Source organism: Podarcis pityusensis (genome assembly GCF_964106645.2).
Source record: "Podarcis pityusensis genome assembly, chromosome: 3".
In the NCBI taxonomy this organism is placed as follows: Eukaryota; Metazoa; Chordata; class Lepidosauria; order Squamata; family Lacertidae; genus Podarcis; species Podarcis pityusensis.
Genome location: NC_138026.1, coordinates 92,301,391 through 92,318,465, shown reverse-complemented (window position 1 = coordinate 92,318,465; position 17,075 = coordinate 92,301,391). Strand labels below are relative to the sequence as shown.

General features: G+C 41.1%; 1 protein-coding gene across 11 annotated transcripts in view; it reads left to right on the top strand.

Moving 5' to 3' along the window:
* DNAH14 (dynein axonemal heavy chain 14) overlaps positions 1-17,075 on the top strand; it is a 133,047-nt gene that overhangs the window by 64,232 nt on the left and 51,740 nt on the right. For all 11 annotated transcript variants that reach the window (XR_013984497.1, XR_013984498.1, XM_081000069.1 and 8 more), the window contains 8 exons: positions 808-924; positions 1,730-1,879; positions 2,938-3,070; positions 4,420-4,481; positions 9,185-9,363; positions 14,654-14,782; positions 15,875-16,015; positions 16,608-16,775. Coding sequence is in view for 9 of the 11 variants with exons in the window: in XM_081000069.1 (XP_080856195.1) it covers positions 808-924; positions 1,730-1,879; positions 2,938-3,070; positions 4,420-4,481; positions 9,185-9,363; positions 14,654-14,782; positions 15,875-16,015; positions 16,608-16,775 (1,079 nt within the window). In the remaining 2 variants the exon portion in view is untranslated. The remainder of the gene's footprint in view (positions 1-807; positions 925-1,729; positions 1,880-2,937; positions 3,071-4,419; positions 4,482-9,184; positions 9,364-14,653; positions 14,783-15,874; positions 16,016-16,607; positions 16,776-17,075) is intronic.

Here is a 17,075-nt window from a genome sequence, read left to right as displayed (position 1 = left end):
CCCCATTAGCTAATGTGGTGCTTCAGGTTAAGAACAGTTTCAGGTTAAGTATGGACCTCCGGAACGAATTAAGTACTTAACCCGAGGTACCACTGTGCAGCCTAAGATTCACATTTGAACAATTATCATCATCTCCTGCTAATGCATCTTTACAGTTACTGTGCATTACTGCTCTTTGATTCAGTATAAATGGATCATCTATACACTGTGCTAAAGGTGTCTTTGCCACCATAGCAGAGAACACTGTCTGATATGTGGAGGTGGACTATTAGTAATGCAGTTAACATCTAGTCTACCTGGACAATGCTGGAATACTTCTAGCATTAATGCCATGTGGTTGAACACATGAAACAGCTGTATCCCAAGTCAGCCTATTGTTCCATTTAGCCCAATATTGTCAACACTAAGTGGCAACAGCTTCTTCCCTTGCCCTTCTACTGGAGAACCTTTGGCAGGCACCCAGGGTTTCTCTGGGAGGAAGGGTGAGGTAGAAATTTAAATTTTTTAGTAAAAAAATGTACAATAATCAATAAATTTAATAAAGAACTAAATTAGCTAGAAATGTTGGTAACTGCTCCTGGGAACATCTACATGCAAAACTCTGCAGATTAACTAGTTTAAACATGACTGAATAACTGTGTTTGAAACCTGAATGCATCTTACCTGTTAACGCTCATAGAACTGTTTACCCAACTAACATTTCATTTTGTGGCAATTCTATGACACAACTATATCAGCTATATGTTTCACAGCAGATACAACACTTTAATTTGTTTGTAACATATTGCTCCCCTCCCTGACTTTCAGATATTCAGTTTCCATCTGACAACAAAACTGTTTTTGATTATTTTGTGGATTTACGAACGGGAGAATTTGAACCATGGGCAAATTTAGTTCCTAGCACACAGTTTCTTATTCAGAAGGGTAAGAATGTTGTTGTTGTATTTTAGTATAATGTTCCTGAAAGAATCATTTTGTTTAGTAAAATTTAAGGCTCAGATATACACTAAAATTGTGAAGTATTTTTTCATTGTAAGACACATTGTACATACAGGGAAGCAGTATATATATGTTTAAATCAAATAAACACCTGAGTATATTACCCATAGAATATTTATTGAAAAATTGGTTACCTCAATACGTTTTTCTAATGGTAAAATTATCTCCATGAATCAAGAGTTTACTATAAACTCTTGCTATAAAGTTCTTAATGGTCCTATTCATAGGTGCCAACTTGAACAAAATATTGGGGGGACCCGCCTGTCCCCCTTACTTCTCTCTCTCCCCACACGTCTGTAGAGCACACCTTCTTCTGACATGCACAACTGGGTGCAGGCCTCACTTCTCACCTCTCGCCACCCTCCACCTGCACGCAATGCCCACCAGGGGGGAGGTAGTTGCCCGAGGGAGGGAGATGCCAACTTGCAGAAAATATTGCGGAGGGGGGCTAAATATTTTGGGGGGTGGAAAGGACCAGGGCTCCAGAGAGTTGGCACCTATGGTCCTGTTACAAAATGTTCCATATACTTTTGACCAATTCATACATAACACTACATATATGAACAGAGGGCTCCAAGTGGATTGTGCTGCGTGCTCTGCAGCCTGGATCCCAATCTACCTTTCGATCACTGCTGATTCAGACAATCATATTAATATTTCTTAAATTTAAGATAACAAGACAATATTTCAAATAATTGAAATAAATGTTTTTATTTTATTTTAAAATTAGAAACTGCAGGTAGGTCAAATCCTGACAAAGCAGAAAAAGACGAAGAAAAGAAATGTGAGCTTTCTACATTTGTTCCCAACATTGATACAATTCGGCACCATTTCCTAATGAGCCTTCTTTTACTGAATAAACATCCAGTATTAATAATAGGTAAGATTCTCAAGTACTGTAAAACAGAATAGGTATTGTTGAATGCCACCCCAATCTCTAAGCAGTGCAAGATTCCATTGGTCCCAGGGTTCTTGTTTCCTTTTGGAAATGAGGCATAGCCTGATGTGTTAGACCAATGACAATTTGATACAGCTCCACGCTTGTCATGGAGGCCATGAAGTCCTGACCTGATTTGAATTGTTATATATTTCCAGATAATCATGAAATGCTAAGATTCTTATAGAATATTCATATTTAACATACTTTCTAAAACATTTTTTTAAAAAAAATTCACAGGTCCTCACATGTTCATAAAGGGTGTTAGATTACTGTTGTTTCAGCCTGTCTGCAGTAGACCAATTACCAGTTACCAGTGGCAGATTTGGGGCTCTCAAATTTCAACGGCATCTTGTGCAACACTAAAATTCTGTGTGTGTCCCTCCTCTCACACTTTCCTCTCCAGCATTGTTGTGGCGCCCCCTGTGGCGCAGCACCCAGTGCTGCTGAACCAGTTGTGCTACTCCAAAACCTCCTCTGCAGTTAATTTCTGGGCTAATCAAGTCTTTTAATTTTAAACCTTAAACTGGCATGGATTTCCATATCTCTTGGAGTGAATCTGCTTCTCCATACCCTTCACTTACTGAGGCCCTTGGTGTATTCCACCCTGCCTTCCTCCAAAAGTTCAGGGCAGTGATACTCTGGCTTCTCCTCAGATCGTATAAATCTTTCGCCTTTTACAAAAGTTCAGGGCAGTTTAGGGTTCTCTCTCCCCACAGTCAATTTGAAATGAATTTTATGGCTGAGTAGAGTTTTCAACCTAGGTCTCCCTGCTTGTAGTCATTCCTCAGGTGGCAATAGGATCACCTTTTTGTTTTTGCAGGCAGTTCCTGAATCCTGTTTATTGTGAGTGATCGATAACCTCTGCTGTTTCCGTGATTTTGTTGCTGATTATGTAAATGTTTAATAGTGATTTTTATCTTTTTGTTTCTGTTGCCTTGAGCACGTCCATGGAAAAAGCTATGGACAAATAAATAAAACAACCTATTTGTTATATTTAGGAGACCCTGGTAGTGGAAAGACTACCATGATTGAGAGCATGCTTCAAAAACTTCAGAGACAAGGTGGATTAAGTATAAGAATGGGAACTGTTTTAGGAGATGTCTTTTATTACAGAGAAACAACAAGAACCAGGTAACATCTGAAGTTTAAAATGGCTATCAGGTGTCCTCGTTCGGACAGGACAAGCCTCTTTTGAACTGTCAATATCCTTACTTGCCCTCTAAAATACTGATATTCTGAACGCAATGTGCTGCATACATTTTGTGTATATTTTAAAGTTCTATTAAGCTGCTGGAGCCCCAAGAGCAGGCTGGCTGGCTTTGTTACTGGTAGTGGTAGCAGCAACTCAGCATTTTGTCAGGGCCAGGGGAGGAGGAAGAATGCAAGAGGTGGAGTAGGCCACCAGCTTTCAGCACATGTGGGCACAGCTATTTTCTTTTTCTTTAGATTGTATTCTGGAGGGATAGATAGGTGGTAGGCACATAAACACCTGCTCCACACACGACCTTTCATGTGAGAAACTTGCTAAAACTTTCATTTTCCCCATAACCACTTATTTCTCAAATACACAGGGCAAGAAATCAGGATTTTAAAGGTGCCACAGAGAGCCCCAGTAAAGGAGGGAGGGAGTTTAATGCTGGGGTTGTCTCTCTCCTGCACTCTGATAGCATACATTTTTAATCTGGCGAGAAGGAAAGGGCGCAAACAAGAGAAAATGTTTGTACAGTCATGCTAACTTGGTAATACCTCTAGGATCAGATTGGATAGCGCAAGATGAAAAAAGTGGGGTGGGATTTTTTGTGTAGTAGGGGAATGAGCTGTGTTCTGGTTATGCCATTTGCTCTGGAAACGTCCCCTCCCTTTCTAATTGTAAGGTTGTGGGGCCAGCCAGACTGATACAGTTGTGCCATCTGTGGTGAGAGAATTATATTCCCCACAACATGAAGACACTTTCTTTTACAGTGGTACCTTGGGTTACATACGCTTCAGGTTACGTACGCTTCAGGTTACAGACTCCTCTAACCGAGAAATAGTACCTCGGGTTAAGAACTTTGCTTCAGGATGAGAACAGAAACTGTGCTCCGGTGGTACGGCGGCAGCAGGAGGCCCCATTAGCTAAAGTGGTGCTTCAGGTTAAGAACAGTTTCAGGTTAAGAACGGACCTCCGGAACGAATTAAGTACTTAACCCGAGGTACCACTGTATTAGCACCTTACTTTAGGACTTCACTTACCTTTTCTTCCCTCTGCAGCTCCTGTGCCTCTCCCCACCACCATAGAAGTCTGCTCTGGAGCAGATTTGAGAGCAAAGGAGCTATAGGGAGGAAAAGAGGAAGGCAAAGTTCCATCTTCTCAATTTGTGTGGCATATCTTTCCCATTAGAAATAACCGGTTAAGTTTTGTTTTGTAGTACTGTGCCAGTACTGATTAGAATTTACACCTTGCATTTTTCATTTGTGTGGGTGTATGTTCTTTTACCTAGCTTGATGAGATCTGGACTTCGTTCTTCTGGGAGAACACCACACGCTTCACCTAGAGAGATATGTATGATGACGTTGATTGTTATATAAATTAAGAAAAATATTCAGGTTCAGATTTTTTGTTGGTTTTAAAGATATCATGCTGCACCTTCAATAATGTTTGGAGCAAATGGCACAATTTAATAAGGCAATGAAGTTGCTTGTGGTGCAGAAGTAAAATAGGTTGTATTGATGACATTCCCTTAGTGATTGGTTGCCATACTGCTCCTAAAATAGGGACAGATTTAAGGCTCGTTCACATTTCTACCTGTTCTATCCTTTCTAGGCACGGGTCTGAGCAGTTTTGCCTTTTCCCTGCCACTTTCCCCCAGAAAAATCACACTTTAGCAATAATTGGAACAAATGACAATGCTGAAACCCCAATTGCCATTTGTTTCGATTCAGCCTTAAAGACTGGGCTCCCAGGGGAAAGTGGTGGAGCAAACAGAGATCTGGATAAGCTCTAGAAAGACCAAGGGACCTCCAAGCAGATAACGCTTGCAAGAGTGTTTCAATCCCCTGCTAGCTTAGTTTATGTAATACAGCAAGGAAAGCTGCTTTGTTTCTGCTCAGACCAGGTAATGGAATTGATGGAGAGTTGGGGAGAACTGAAGGCATTTGTTATTTATCTGCAAGATACTTTTATTGAGTACATTTTAGTTCCTGGGGCGTCGTATCCAATGGAATGAGTGTTCACCTTGTCGCGAGACACTAGACAGCAGCAAAGACTTGTGGGAAGTAGGCTGGACTCCCTCAGTTTTTCCTCCTGTCTAGACGCAGACAGTACGTTCCTCCCAACTCTCCTGACTCAACTAGGTTTTTTACTAGTTTCTGAACCTCCGATTTCCCTTATTGTCATTTTAGTTTTACAGTTGTTTATTTGTCTGTGCATTGTGGTTTTTTCACAAAAAACCCTTTCTGTTGCTCTTTGTTTTGTCCTTCCACTTATTTGCTCCCCCAGCCCTTCCAAAAAAGCATCTTACTTCCATAATTTTACCTCAGTCCCAGACTCACAATACAGAACAGGCCTCAGCTCCTAAAAGTGCTTCCTTCCACTCAGTCGAATGGTAAGATTATACCGTTACCTGCTGGTGAGGCCCAGGTTGACGCTTTATCAGAATCTGAGCCAGAATTTATAGGTTTTACTGAGGAACAGGGACAAGACCATCATGATCCTTCTCCAGCCACTCAAGGTGCTCTACCCGCCATTTCTCTCTCTTTTTTTTTAATAATAATTTTTATTAACCGGCCAATCAAATCAAATTAAATCACATCACATAAATTCCGAATTACAAAGCCGAATTTTAAATTTTGTTGAGGGGACCCATATTTCAAGATCCGAAGGGGGATTCTGATTATCTTCTTGCTACTGCGTTAATGTCCAAATCAGTCCAAACAGAGTTCATAATTCTATCCAGTCTTATCTTGCTGTTTCCACATCACATCTTGTTCATATATTTTCTCTTTTTTCTTTATGATCTCTTCTGATAGTCTCCTTAAGCCGATAAACACCAATAATAATCCTGTGTGAATTTTTCCGTTCTTCCAATCCTCAAATCGAGATGGTTTCCATATAACATCGCCTTCATAGATAACATCGCTCTTTCCATCATTCATTACAGAACTGTCGATCTTAAGTCCCTCTGATGAGTTTCATCCACAATATAAAAACAGCTCTATTTCTCTATTTCTCCTCTCAGACTTAAGTCCTCCAACAGAACTTCCCAATATGGCGACGATATTTTTAACTGCGTCATTCCAAAGCCCTTATACATTCCACACTCTTCTTAAAACATGCTTTGGTTCGAAAGTTTATCTCCACACAGCCTTAAATCCACAGCTTAAGTCCTTAAATCGACATTCCTGACTTGTGGGGGGGGGGGTTCTTGTTTAATCACATAAAAGAAAGAAAGAAAGGACAGTTTTTTTTCCCTCCCCCATCAGCCCCTTTGCCATACCGAGTCTTGGCGTATCTTCTCATAATCTATGCTTGTTCCTCCGACTCGTCTTGATTTATCAGAGATCTCTTCTGTTAGCAGTCTTTGCTCCCCCTCCTTCCTCGAAATATGTGCATGCCTTCATCCAAATTGTTTCTTTTTGAAGTTCTTGCAGCTAGTGGCGCGAATCAGAGACGGCGTCCAGGAGCGCCGAAATCCCACAGGAGGGCTTTGTGCCTAGTGCCCCCATCCCCACAAATTTGGGGGTGGTATAGGGCACAGCAGGCAAGGGCAGTCCCCCCCACCATCCTGGGGGGGGGGGTAGGGAGGCTAATTACTCCCATCATAGCCTCCAAAATACCTCGTGTGGGTCGGAGAGATGTTATTGTCAGCCATCTTCTGATGCACCCCCTAGTGGCCCCCCCTCTACCCGCCATTTCTCAAACCTTTCCAGCCTCATTGATTGAGCAGTTGAAGTAAGCCCTTATTGTTTCATTGTTCTCTGAACTGCATTTAAACTTACCTCCAAAGAAGCAGCCTAGGTCAAAGGAAGCAACTCATTCTGCCACCCAGGGAAGGCAGTTGGATCTTAGGGACTCTTCCTGTAGCCCCTTTAACTCCATGGGAGAAGAGGCTAAGGTTTCCTTTTCCTTCCTCTCCATCCTCTTTGCTAGAAGCAGAAGTTGATGATAATTGGAGTGATGGTTCTGTTCAAGACGAATCATTTGCACCAGCTTGTATCACACAGAGAAGCTTCCAGAACCTTCTTGAATCAATTAGCATAGAAAATATTTCTACACTTTAAACCAATACTTTCTGTACCAAAAAATGCAAAACTGACACTCCCATCCCATTGAGAGCCCAGCATTATTTGGGTCAGAGCCCTAAGAATAATCTTAGCTCTAATTTCTCATCCAATAATTGCTGTAAGATGCCAACAGTCAATGGAATGTTTTTTTTGCCATATTGAATGTTCTTGGTCTTATTAGCAATTCAATCTGTACCTTAAAATATTCAATCCCCCATCTCCTCTTTAAGATCTTCACAGCATAATCTCTTATCAAAGCACATTCCTTTCCCACGAAGTCAGTATGAAGTACAGTGGTGCCCCGCAAGACGAATGCCTCGCAAGATGAAAAACTCGCTAGACGAAAGGGTTTTGCATTTTTTGAGTAGTTCCGCAAGACGAATTTCCCTATGGGCTTGCTTCGCAAGACGAAACGTCTTGCGAGTTCTTGCGAGTTTGTTTCCTTTTTTTAAAGCTGCTAAGCTGCTAATAGCCGCTAAGCCGCTAATAGCCTTGCTTCGCAAGACGAAAAAACCGCAAGACGAAGAGACTCGCGGAATGGATTAATTTCGTCTTGCGAGGCACCACTGTAGTAAAATTACTTTCAGTTCCAGTGCAACATTTGCATTAGGAAAACAGAGAATTAAAAATAAAGTATTCAGAGAATGGCCCTTGACCATTTTAAACTTTCTTGGTTCAAAGAATTAGAGTGTATTTTTAGTTCAACCTTTTATGATTGGCTCTCCAGGAGTCAGAAAGTAGCTCACCCACCAGAAGTAAATTTTCACAGGCAGACAGAGAAACCTTCAAATTTGTGAATTACAGTGGTACCTTGGGTTACAGACACTTCAGGTTACAGACTCTGCTAACCCAGAAATAGTACCTCGGGTTAATAACTTTGTTTCAGGATAAGAACAGAAATCACGCGGTGGCAGCAGGAGGCCCCATTAGCTAAAGTGGTGTCTAGGTTAAGAACAGTTTCAGGTTAAGAACGGACCTCCAGAACGAATTAAGTTATTAACCCGAGGTACCACTGTCTGTCTCAGGTATAGTTGAAGATAGTTAGAGAAAGGGAGGTTTTGCCCATTAGAACTCTTACGTGGCTTTTGGACACAATATTGGTTTCTCTGCTCTTAGTCACTCACCTTTGCCAGTGTTCTGAGGTGCTAGTAGCTTCTTAGTCTCCCAACGTAGGCAACAGCTTTTGCAGAGCATCAGAGGTTAAATATCCTGTTCACTCTTATCATATCCAAGTTCACTCAATTCAATAGCCAAGATTTATGGCCTGGCTATCATCAATCACCACATAATCATCTGTGTTGGCAAGCTGCTGACGGAAGACGATCAGTCCACCATTTTCCTCCATCAGAAGTCCAGAGAAGTAAAACTTTCAGATGATAACTGTTTCAGTTTACATATTGATTTGGAAAGTGCAGATTCGGCAGGTTCAAATTAAAATATGAGCTGAACAAATCCTTCCCACATCCCTAGCTGTAAAGGTCTTTAAAGAACAAAAGTAGCATTTATATTTTGACTAAAAATTAATTGGAGGAAGGTTTGCAGGGGCAGATATTATGGTAGGAGGGCTTACCGTTCAACAAGGTAGTTTGAGATTTTCTCTTATTCTTAAAATAAAGCTAAGAGGTTGTGCAGAAATATGTATTAAAACATTCTGTATATATTGTGCTCACTTTCAGCTCCAATGTAAAACATTCGGATTAATGATTGCTAGTACCTCTTCAGTCAGATGAATTGATGTTTAGTAGTAGGAAAATTATTTTATTGTTGAAGTCATCCAATCTTGTTGCTTTATAGATAAAAATGTTAAAACCCTCAATTAAGAATTAAGTTGAAAATATCCTTATAGTCAGAAAATTAACAAGTAATGTATTTGACCTGTTAGTGCTTTTCATTGGCAAATAGAATAAAAATAGCATACTGTGATAGGTTAGAAAGGTGCTGTTTATTAATCCTGTAGGGTTCTAACTGTTAATTTTGTATTAGTGTCAACCCTGAGCTCGCCAAGAGAAGAGCCTGATCTGGAAGAAACATGTACAAGTGGTACTATTATTTCTACGCTGCAGTTGAGTGCTCATACCAGTGCTGCCCAAACAAAGGCTTTGATCCTTCAGAAATTAATACTAAAAAGTAAAGATATCCTGGGTGCTCCACAATTTAAACAGGTAAGAAGTAGGTGAATATATTTTGGGGAAGTTTATTAAAAATATACTATGAATAACACTGGTCAACAACAAATTTGTTGTCTGCATTTTTTCAGTTGATTTAGGACGAATCTGATGCGCTGAATCCCAAAATCACATTGGTTTTGCTCAATCAGGTCAAGTTTTTGAGCTATGGCCACATGTCGTTTTTTACGTTTTTGTTCACATGTACGCTTGTGTGGAGCATTTTAGAAGAAGTTGGTGGGGGTAAAATGCCATGTCGAATAATTGTTTTGATTGTAAATGATTATTTTAATGACAAGAAGTATTCAGGTCCTATAGTTCTGGGTGATTATGTCAAAAAGGGATCAGTTTGAAGTCATAAAACCTCGAAATCTTCCATAAATTGGTGCGGCAAAGCATAAAGTTGGGGGATCAAAACTAAGTTAATGGGGCAGCCGCCCCACGAAGTATCCTGATCTTCAATCAACACGTCATCCTGTAGCTCATTGTGATGAAATTCCAGTGCCTATCTTCGGAGAACTTCCTGACATTAGTGACGAAGATGCCTCCAGTGTTGAAGGACATGAAGAAGAAGAAGTGGTTCTTGAAGATGATGCTCCACATCCGTTTTTCCAAAAGGAGTTGAATGATCTAGTTCGCGACCTCAGCTTGTCAAAGGACTCTGCCGAACTGTTGGCATCCAGATTGAAGGCAAAAAACCTCCTCTCTGACAGTGCTCGCATCAGCTTCTTCCGCAACAGGCATCAAGAGTACCTCCGTTTTTTCTCGGAAGAGAAGGACTTGGTGTACTGTGCAGATATTGCGCAGGTTCTGCTCAAGCTTGGAGTGCCACAGTACAAACCCAAAGATTGGAGACTGTTCATTGACAGCAGCAAGCGATCACTGAAATGTGTTCTGCTACACAACGGCAACCAGTTTGCCTCTATACCCCTGGCTCACTCGAGTACACTGAAGGAGAACTATGAAGCGGTGAAGTATGTGCTGGAGAAAATTGGTTATGATCAGTATAAGTGGTTTATTTATGTTGACCTGAAGATGGTGAACTTTTTGTTGGGACACCAAGTACCCATGTTTTCTGTGCATGTGGGATAGTAGGGACTGTGCTCAGCATTACACAAAGAAGGACTGGCCTGTGCGGGAGGAATTGGTGCCTTGCAAAAAAAGGAACGTCATCAACGACCCTCTGGTGGACAGAGACAGAATACTCTTCCCACCACTGCACATCAAGCTCGGCTTAATCAAGCAGTTCACCAAGGCTCTGGACAAGGATGGTGACTGCTTCACTTACTTGTGCCAGGCTTTTCCAGGATTGACCACGGAGAAGTTGAAAGCTGGCATCTTTGACGGTCCTCAGATCCGTCAGCTCATCAGAGATCCAGAGTTCGGAAACTCAATGAACGAAGTGGAACTGGAAGCGTGGAAGGCATTTGTTCTGGTAGTGAAGAACTTTCTTGGCAACAGTAAGGCCAGAAACTACGCAGAACTTGTCAACAACATGCTGACTGCTTTCAGAAACCTGGGCTGCAACATGAGCGTCAAGATGCACTACCTATTTTCACATATGGACCGGTTTCCTGAGAACCTGGGTTCAATGAGTGATGAGCAGGGGGAGAGATTCCATCAGGACATGAAAGAGATGGAGACCAGGTATCAGGGTCTCTGGGACGCAGTCATGATGGCTGACTACTGTTGGACTCTGAAGAGAGACCTCCCTGTCGCTGAGCATTCCTGGAGTTCCAAGAAACGGAAGTTCAAGCCCTGAAGTTTGAAAAATGGTGAAGCAACATGCAATTTACATGTACTTACCTTTATCAATGCCCACCATTCAGTTTACAGTAAACCTGACCTGATGGAGAGAAACGGATGCCATTTCCTGATTCAGCAGTGCAAAAATACCCTAAATCAGTTGTAGAAATCTAGATAACATTCAAAAAGTAAAAAATTGTTGCCCAGTGTAATTCATTATATTATATGTTATATGACAACTAGGTCTGGATGATATATTGATATATTGTCCAAAACCAGTTTGAAGTCCGTATTGTGATATCGGTTTCATAATTTTTAACCTGGCAATATATTGTGAATCATGGGGGTGGGGTGGGGGGGTGTATGCTATGCAAAAATAATGATGCGAGAAAAACCATACAGCCAAGCCAGTGCCTCTACGTATATCACAATGTTTAGCTGGTGATATATCGTGACGTTGAAGACCAAGTATCACTCGGGCCTAATGACAAGTAGAAACTGACAACAAAAAAATCTGTACATCCGCTCTCCCTAACAGGCATAGAACAGGCATATTGTACCACTATTTGAAGTGTGAGAGCCTTTATTTTGAGGTTACGTGTATTTTCCTCTGTTTTTCTTTCTCACGTTGTTTCCTCCTCTTCTTGTTCTAGCATGTACATATTTGGGATTGTCTGGGTGGTTGTTTCAAAAGGAAAAGAAACCTTTTTAATTTCTCAAATTCCCCAAACCATCCTCTAACTATATAATGCTAAAGACTTGGTTTTCAGGCTAGCTCCCAGCACCAAAGCTGAGTACTTGCCTTGCACAAGGGCAGAGAACTGGCACAGTAAAGGAGAAAGAGGTTCTTTGTCCTCCCTCTTTCTTGACTTTGAATCGGTTTATGGTTTACTGCAGTGGTTCCCAATTAGCTAATTACTGAGGACCCTCGATATTTTTCAAAAGCTAAGCCACAGACCCCCTATTTTTTGGGGGGGGGGAGATAACTCTATGGTAGTTACTTCTGCAAAGCAATTTTTTTGAACAAAATGGGGGGGTAGCCCCTAATAAACAGATAATTTCAGGTATACTAAAAAAAAACAGACCATAAAATGTGTGGTATTACCATGCAAAAATGACCAAAAAACAAAAAACGTTGGTGGGGAGGCAAGGGAAGGGGCCCTAATTGTGAACCACTGGTTTACTGCAAATTCAGGGTGGAGTCAACGAGGCTCTGCCGATCGATGAACAACTACCTTGTGTCTAACACCGCCTTCTAAGAGCCATCCTTTTTTGATATCACAAAGAATATGGCATACTGGAGAAGGAGTGCTCTGGAGAAATTGGCTCAATTGCTGCTATCTGTAGTAAATGCCAAATCTCCTCCCACACTACTGCTTATTTCACTGGAGAGTTGGATATTGTCAAAAGGATAAGGAGTAAAATGAACATGCCGGGCAAGGAAGTTTTTGAAGAAAAGGAAAATAGCTGTCCTTTACAGTGAGCCAAAATGAAGTGGAAATATAAACCGTGGGTTAACCTGGACTTTTCAGTAAGGTACTATAAGCCAAAACCTTTTTTGTTGTTGTTGTTTAAAAGTGGTTTTCTTTAGGGAGCCTGTACTGGCAAGTGAAGCCAATGACAAGAACCAGGCAAAGGCACACCTTCAAAGGTTCTAAACGTATAAACGTGCAGTGCTGAGGAATGGTTCCCTGATCAGAAACCCTGAATTGTCCACCCCAAGCCCTGCCTTATTTCTTCCCCCAAACATCAAGCGAAGGGGGGGGTTTGGCTTAGAGAAACCAAGAGGGGTGAGGTTTAAGCGCACAGTCTATTCCAAGCCCCGGCAGCCTTTAAAATTTTTCAGGGGGCTCCCGATTTAAGTGGTACCAATGGAAGGGATTGCAGGGTAAATTAAACCCACGTTAGAAGAGTAATAAATCAATAAACGGCAGGCACAATAAACAGCAGGCACAAACACACAAATCAATAAACGGCAGGCACAAACACACGCTGCAAGCACACACACACACACGACTTAAAATTAGAGAGGAACAGGAAAAGGAACCCTGAGGATCATCTAGTCCAACCCAAGCAATGCAGAAATATTCAGCTGTCCCATACAGGGATCGAACTTGCAACCTTGGCATTATCAGCACCATGCTCTAACCAACTGAGCTATCCAGGCTCTCAAGGACAATGGAGGGGGAAAACGCAGCAGCACCCTGGCCAACAAATTAAAATGTAAGGCAAACCCACTCAGTCACCCAGACCAGCCATGCAATTGGACAGGCAAGGGCAATAGAGGGGAAAACGTACAAGCACCCTGGCCAAAAATTAAATAAAAATGCACAGCCACCAAGGCAGAGGCAGGGGAAGGAAAGCGAGGAGACGAGGGAGAAAGAAAGACAGAGCCACACTCACACTCAGACCTCGCTGGGGGCACGTGCTGGGCAAGGGAACAAGCTGCAGCTTAAGAAAGGTAATTCACACTCAGACCGCACAAACAAATCAAGCACCAAGAGTGGGGGGAAATAGAAGGTTAAATGTAGGTTTTTACACGGAAAAGAGGACACAGCAAGGCAAACCTGGATGCCTGGGTTTTTAAAAGCAGTAAAGCAATGAGTGCATGCAAGCCTCCTAAAGTTAAAAGGCAAGCCAGGAACCAGGCAGCCTCCACACACACAGACCCCCCCCCCCGACTCCAAACCTCGTGGCTCTTCCCTGTGATGACTGTGATGACTCCTAGCTGATGACTCATGACGAGAGGACAGAGAAGAATGAGGCCGAGGAGAGGCTGGCACCGCCGCAAAAGGCTGCTGAACACGCCCCCTCGAAGGCACCTGGTTGGATGCCTGCCAAGGGGGCGTGGGTGCCAGCCAGGTGAGAGGAGGAGGCAGAGGGCTAATGCCCCCTGCTAGGGGCGGTGCTCGGGCTCCCGCCCACAACCACTCCCCTCTCTTCCAGGGAGGAGAGTCTTTCCCAGAAGACTTCAGTTCCATCTGTAATTTATGTTGAATCGAATTCAGTAAACTTGATTCTGAGGGTGAAATTCTTTTGAAATAAATTTTTTTGTAGTCACACCTCAACTTCTCTTCTGATGCACATAACGAAAAGAAAGAAAGCTTTACTTCTGTTTATCACTCTGATACAGCAATATGCTTCTGTACCCATAGGCTGGATGAGAATTCTGTGTGTAAAAATGTCCATATACGCAATTCCCAAGGATGACTCTCTCCATTTACTCACAGTAACATCCGCAACTTATATTGACATCTATTAGGTGAACTGCACAGTTAAAATACCACGCTAACAGTGCTCACCCCATTATGGATGTGCCACTAGTAAGATTACATAAACATGCAATCCACTCTGTCTCATGGGCAAAGGTTACAAATACTATTGGAAGTAGCAAAGGAGCAAGCACACACTCCAGGCAACATATTAAGCAGGCAAGGCTTTGTCAGTCACTTATTTGGCAAGCTGTGGAGTGCACATTCAATAACTTTTGTTAATCTCTTGTGATAATGTGTCTCATCTACAATAATAATTTTATTCTAAGGTTTTACTGTTTATTGATGATCTGAATGCACCTATAGCAGAGGAGTATGGGTCCCAGCCACCACTTGAGTTAATTAGACAGTTTCTTGACCTAGGAGGTTTTTATGACACGGAGCAGCTTACATGGAAGGTACTGTGTAAATATGAAATTCTTTATGGAATTTTCATTATTTCTATTTCTTGTTAAAAGTTATTAAATTTATTAAATGTACGGAATAATTTATATAATACACAGTAAAAATAATCTAATATCCTATAGTATCCCATAATAATTTTATGTGTGTAATTTAATTATAGTTAACTTATAATTAAATATTACAACCATTTCAAATAATGTAACATCATTTCAGCAGTAAGAAAGCATCAAATACTTCAATTTTTAAACCTTTGTTTCATAAATGTTGTAAAAAGGGATGATGATTTTTACTCCTCAAACAGTGCATACAGATAATTCCAATTCTATGTTTTTGGAATAAATTACGAACAAAAGAGCACTAATGGATCAGGCCAAAAGCTCATCTAGTATATTATCCTGTTCTCACAGTGGCTAACCAGATACCTATGGGAAGCCTAGAAACAAACTTGAGTATCACTGCATTCTTCATACTCCTGTTCCCCAGAAACAGATTTGCAAAGGCATAGTGCCTGAAATACTGACTAGGTGTCATCAATAGCTTTATCCTCCATAATAATGTTTAACCCCCTTTTAACCCCCTTTTAAAGTCATGCATGTTGCTGACCTCACTACATTTTAACTATGTATTCTGTGAAGAAGTATCATCTGAAATACACCTTAACACGTTCAGGGAATATGCCCTTCCAGAGCAGCAAAAGGAGATTTTGCTCTTGTGGTAGGAAAACTTTTTTCCACAGGAAACAGGATGTTGTTGATCTGGTACAGCTTGCCTAAAAAAAAAAATTTTTTTTAAACCAGAATAGACATGGGCACAGTGAGAGTAGCTTAAATGTTAGCTAGGTGGTAGAGTACCCCCATAAGGTACTCAGGAGGGAGCAACAAATATGAGCTGGGATCTTTTCCAGAAAAGGAGTGGTATTTGGAAACTAAAATAAAATGCAACTTGACTTATTGGAGACTGTTCCACAGAAAGGAGTAATTGCAGGGGGAATGAGGAGTGAGATACCGGCAAGCCACAAGAGATTGTGTTGGCCTTGTTTAAAATATTTTGATTCAGGCTTTTACTTTCCTGCCTTCCCCTCACAGAATGTCCAGGATGTTGCTATGGTTGCCACTTGTACACCGCCAAGTGAAGGAAGTAATGAGATTAGTGCTCGTCTTCTGTCATGTTTCTGCACATTAGTTTTGCCTGTAACTTCTTTACAATCCTTACAACGTATTTTCCAGGTAATATGGTAATGCAGGAATCATTTAACGACTCTTAAAAAAATCAACCCAAACTGTCAAAAATATGTATGAAATGTAAATGTTTTCCTCTACAATCTACCTCATAAATAGGGATGTTGGAAAGTGCCGTAATCCATTCAAATATTCATCCTTTCATCTGGTATTTTCTGTTCCACTACAGTTTATTTTGCAGCAGTCCTCCATTTTGTCATCTGCTGATGACAAAACTTTCTGACAGTAAGAGCTGTTCAACAGTGGAACAGTCTCCTTCGGGAGGTTATGGATTCTCCTTCCTTGGAGGTGTTTAAGCAGAGGTTGGGTGGCCATCTATCATGTATGACCTAGTTGATATTTGTGCATTGCAGGGGGTTGGACTAGAAGACCCTTGCGGTCCCTTCCAACTCTACAATTCTGTGATTCCATGATGCAGAAATATACATATTTCCCCTCAATATCATAGCACACAATAGTCACACATACTGTATCTCAGTCATAAACAAATATGTACTTCATAATTTAACATATTTATTATTTATTTCAAGTGAGCATTTTGTGGAAAATGTTTAAAAGTTACATATTTTGTTTCTTGTAGGTGCGACTAGGAGCATACTTACATATCAAGAGATTCATGGCTGAAGTTCAGAAATGCAAGGATAATTTAACATGCGCCTCTATTGCTGTGTACTATAGGATGCTTCATAAAGTGCGTCCAACTCCAGTTAAATGCCATTACACGTTTAATCTACGGGATCTTTTTAAGGTCTGTTAAGATGACAGATTGTTTAGACTTATCATAAACATGCTTTACAATTTGTTGGCCTGGACTTTTGCAAATGTATCTTAGGGATCGTCTAAAAAAATCCTACACATCCAGGGATGTGTGAGGCAAAGTTGTAACAAAAAGAGGAATGTAATATTAGTTAGAATTAGGCAAAATGTGACAACAGGATGGGAAATGTAGAAAAAGTGTGATACATTTTATTGTAACTTAACCAGTAAGTAGGTCTGGTGGGATTGGGGGACCATGTACTGTATATATGTATATTGTTTTGCTGTTTAT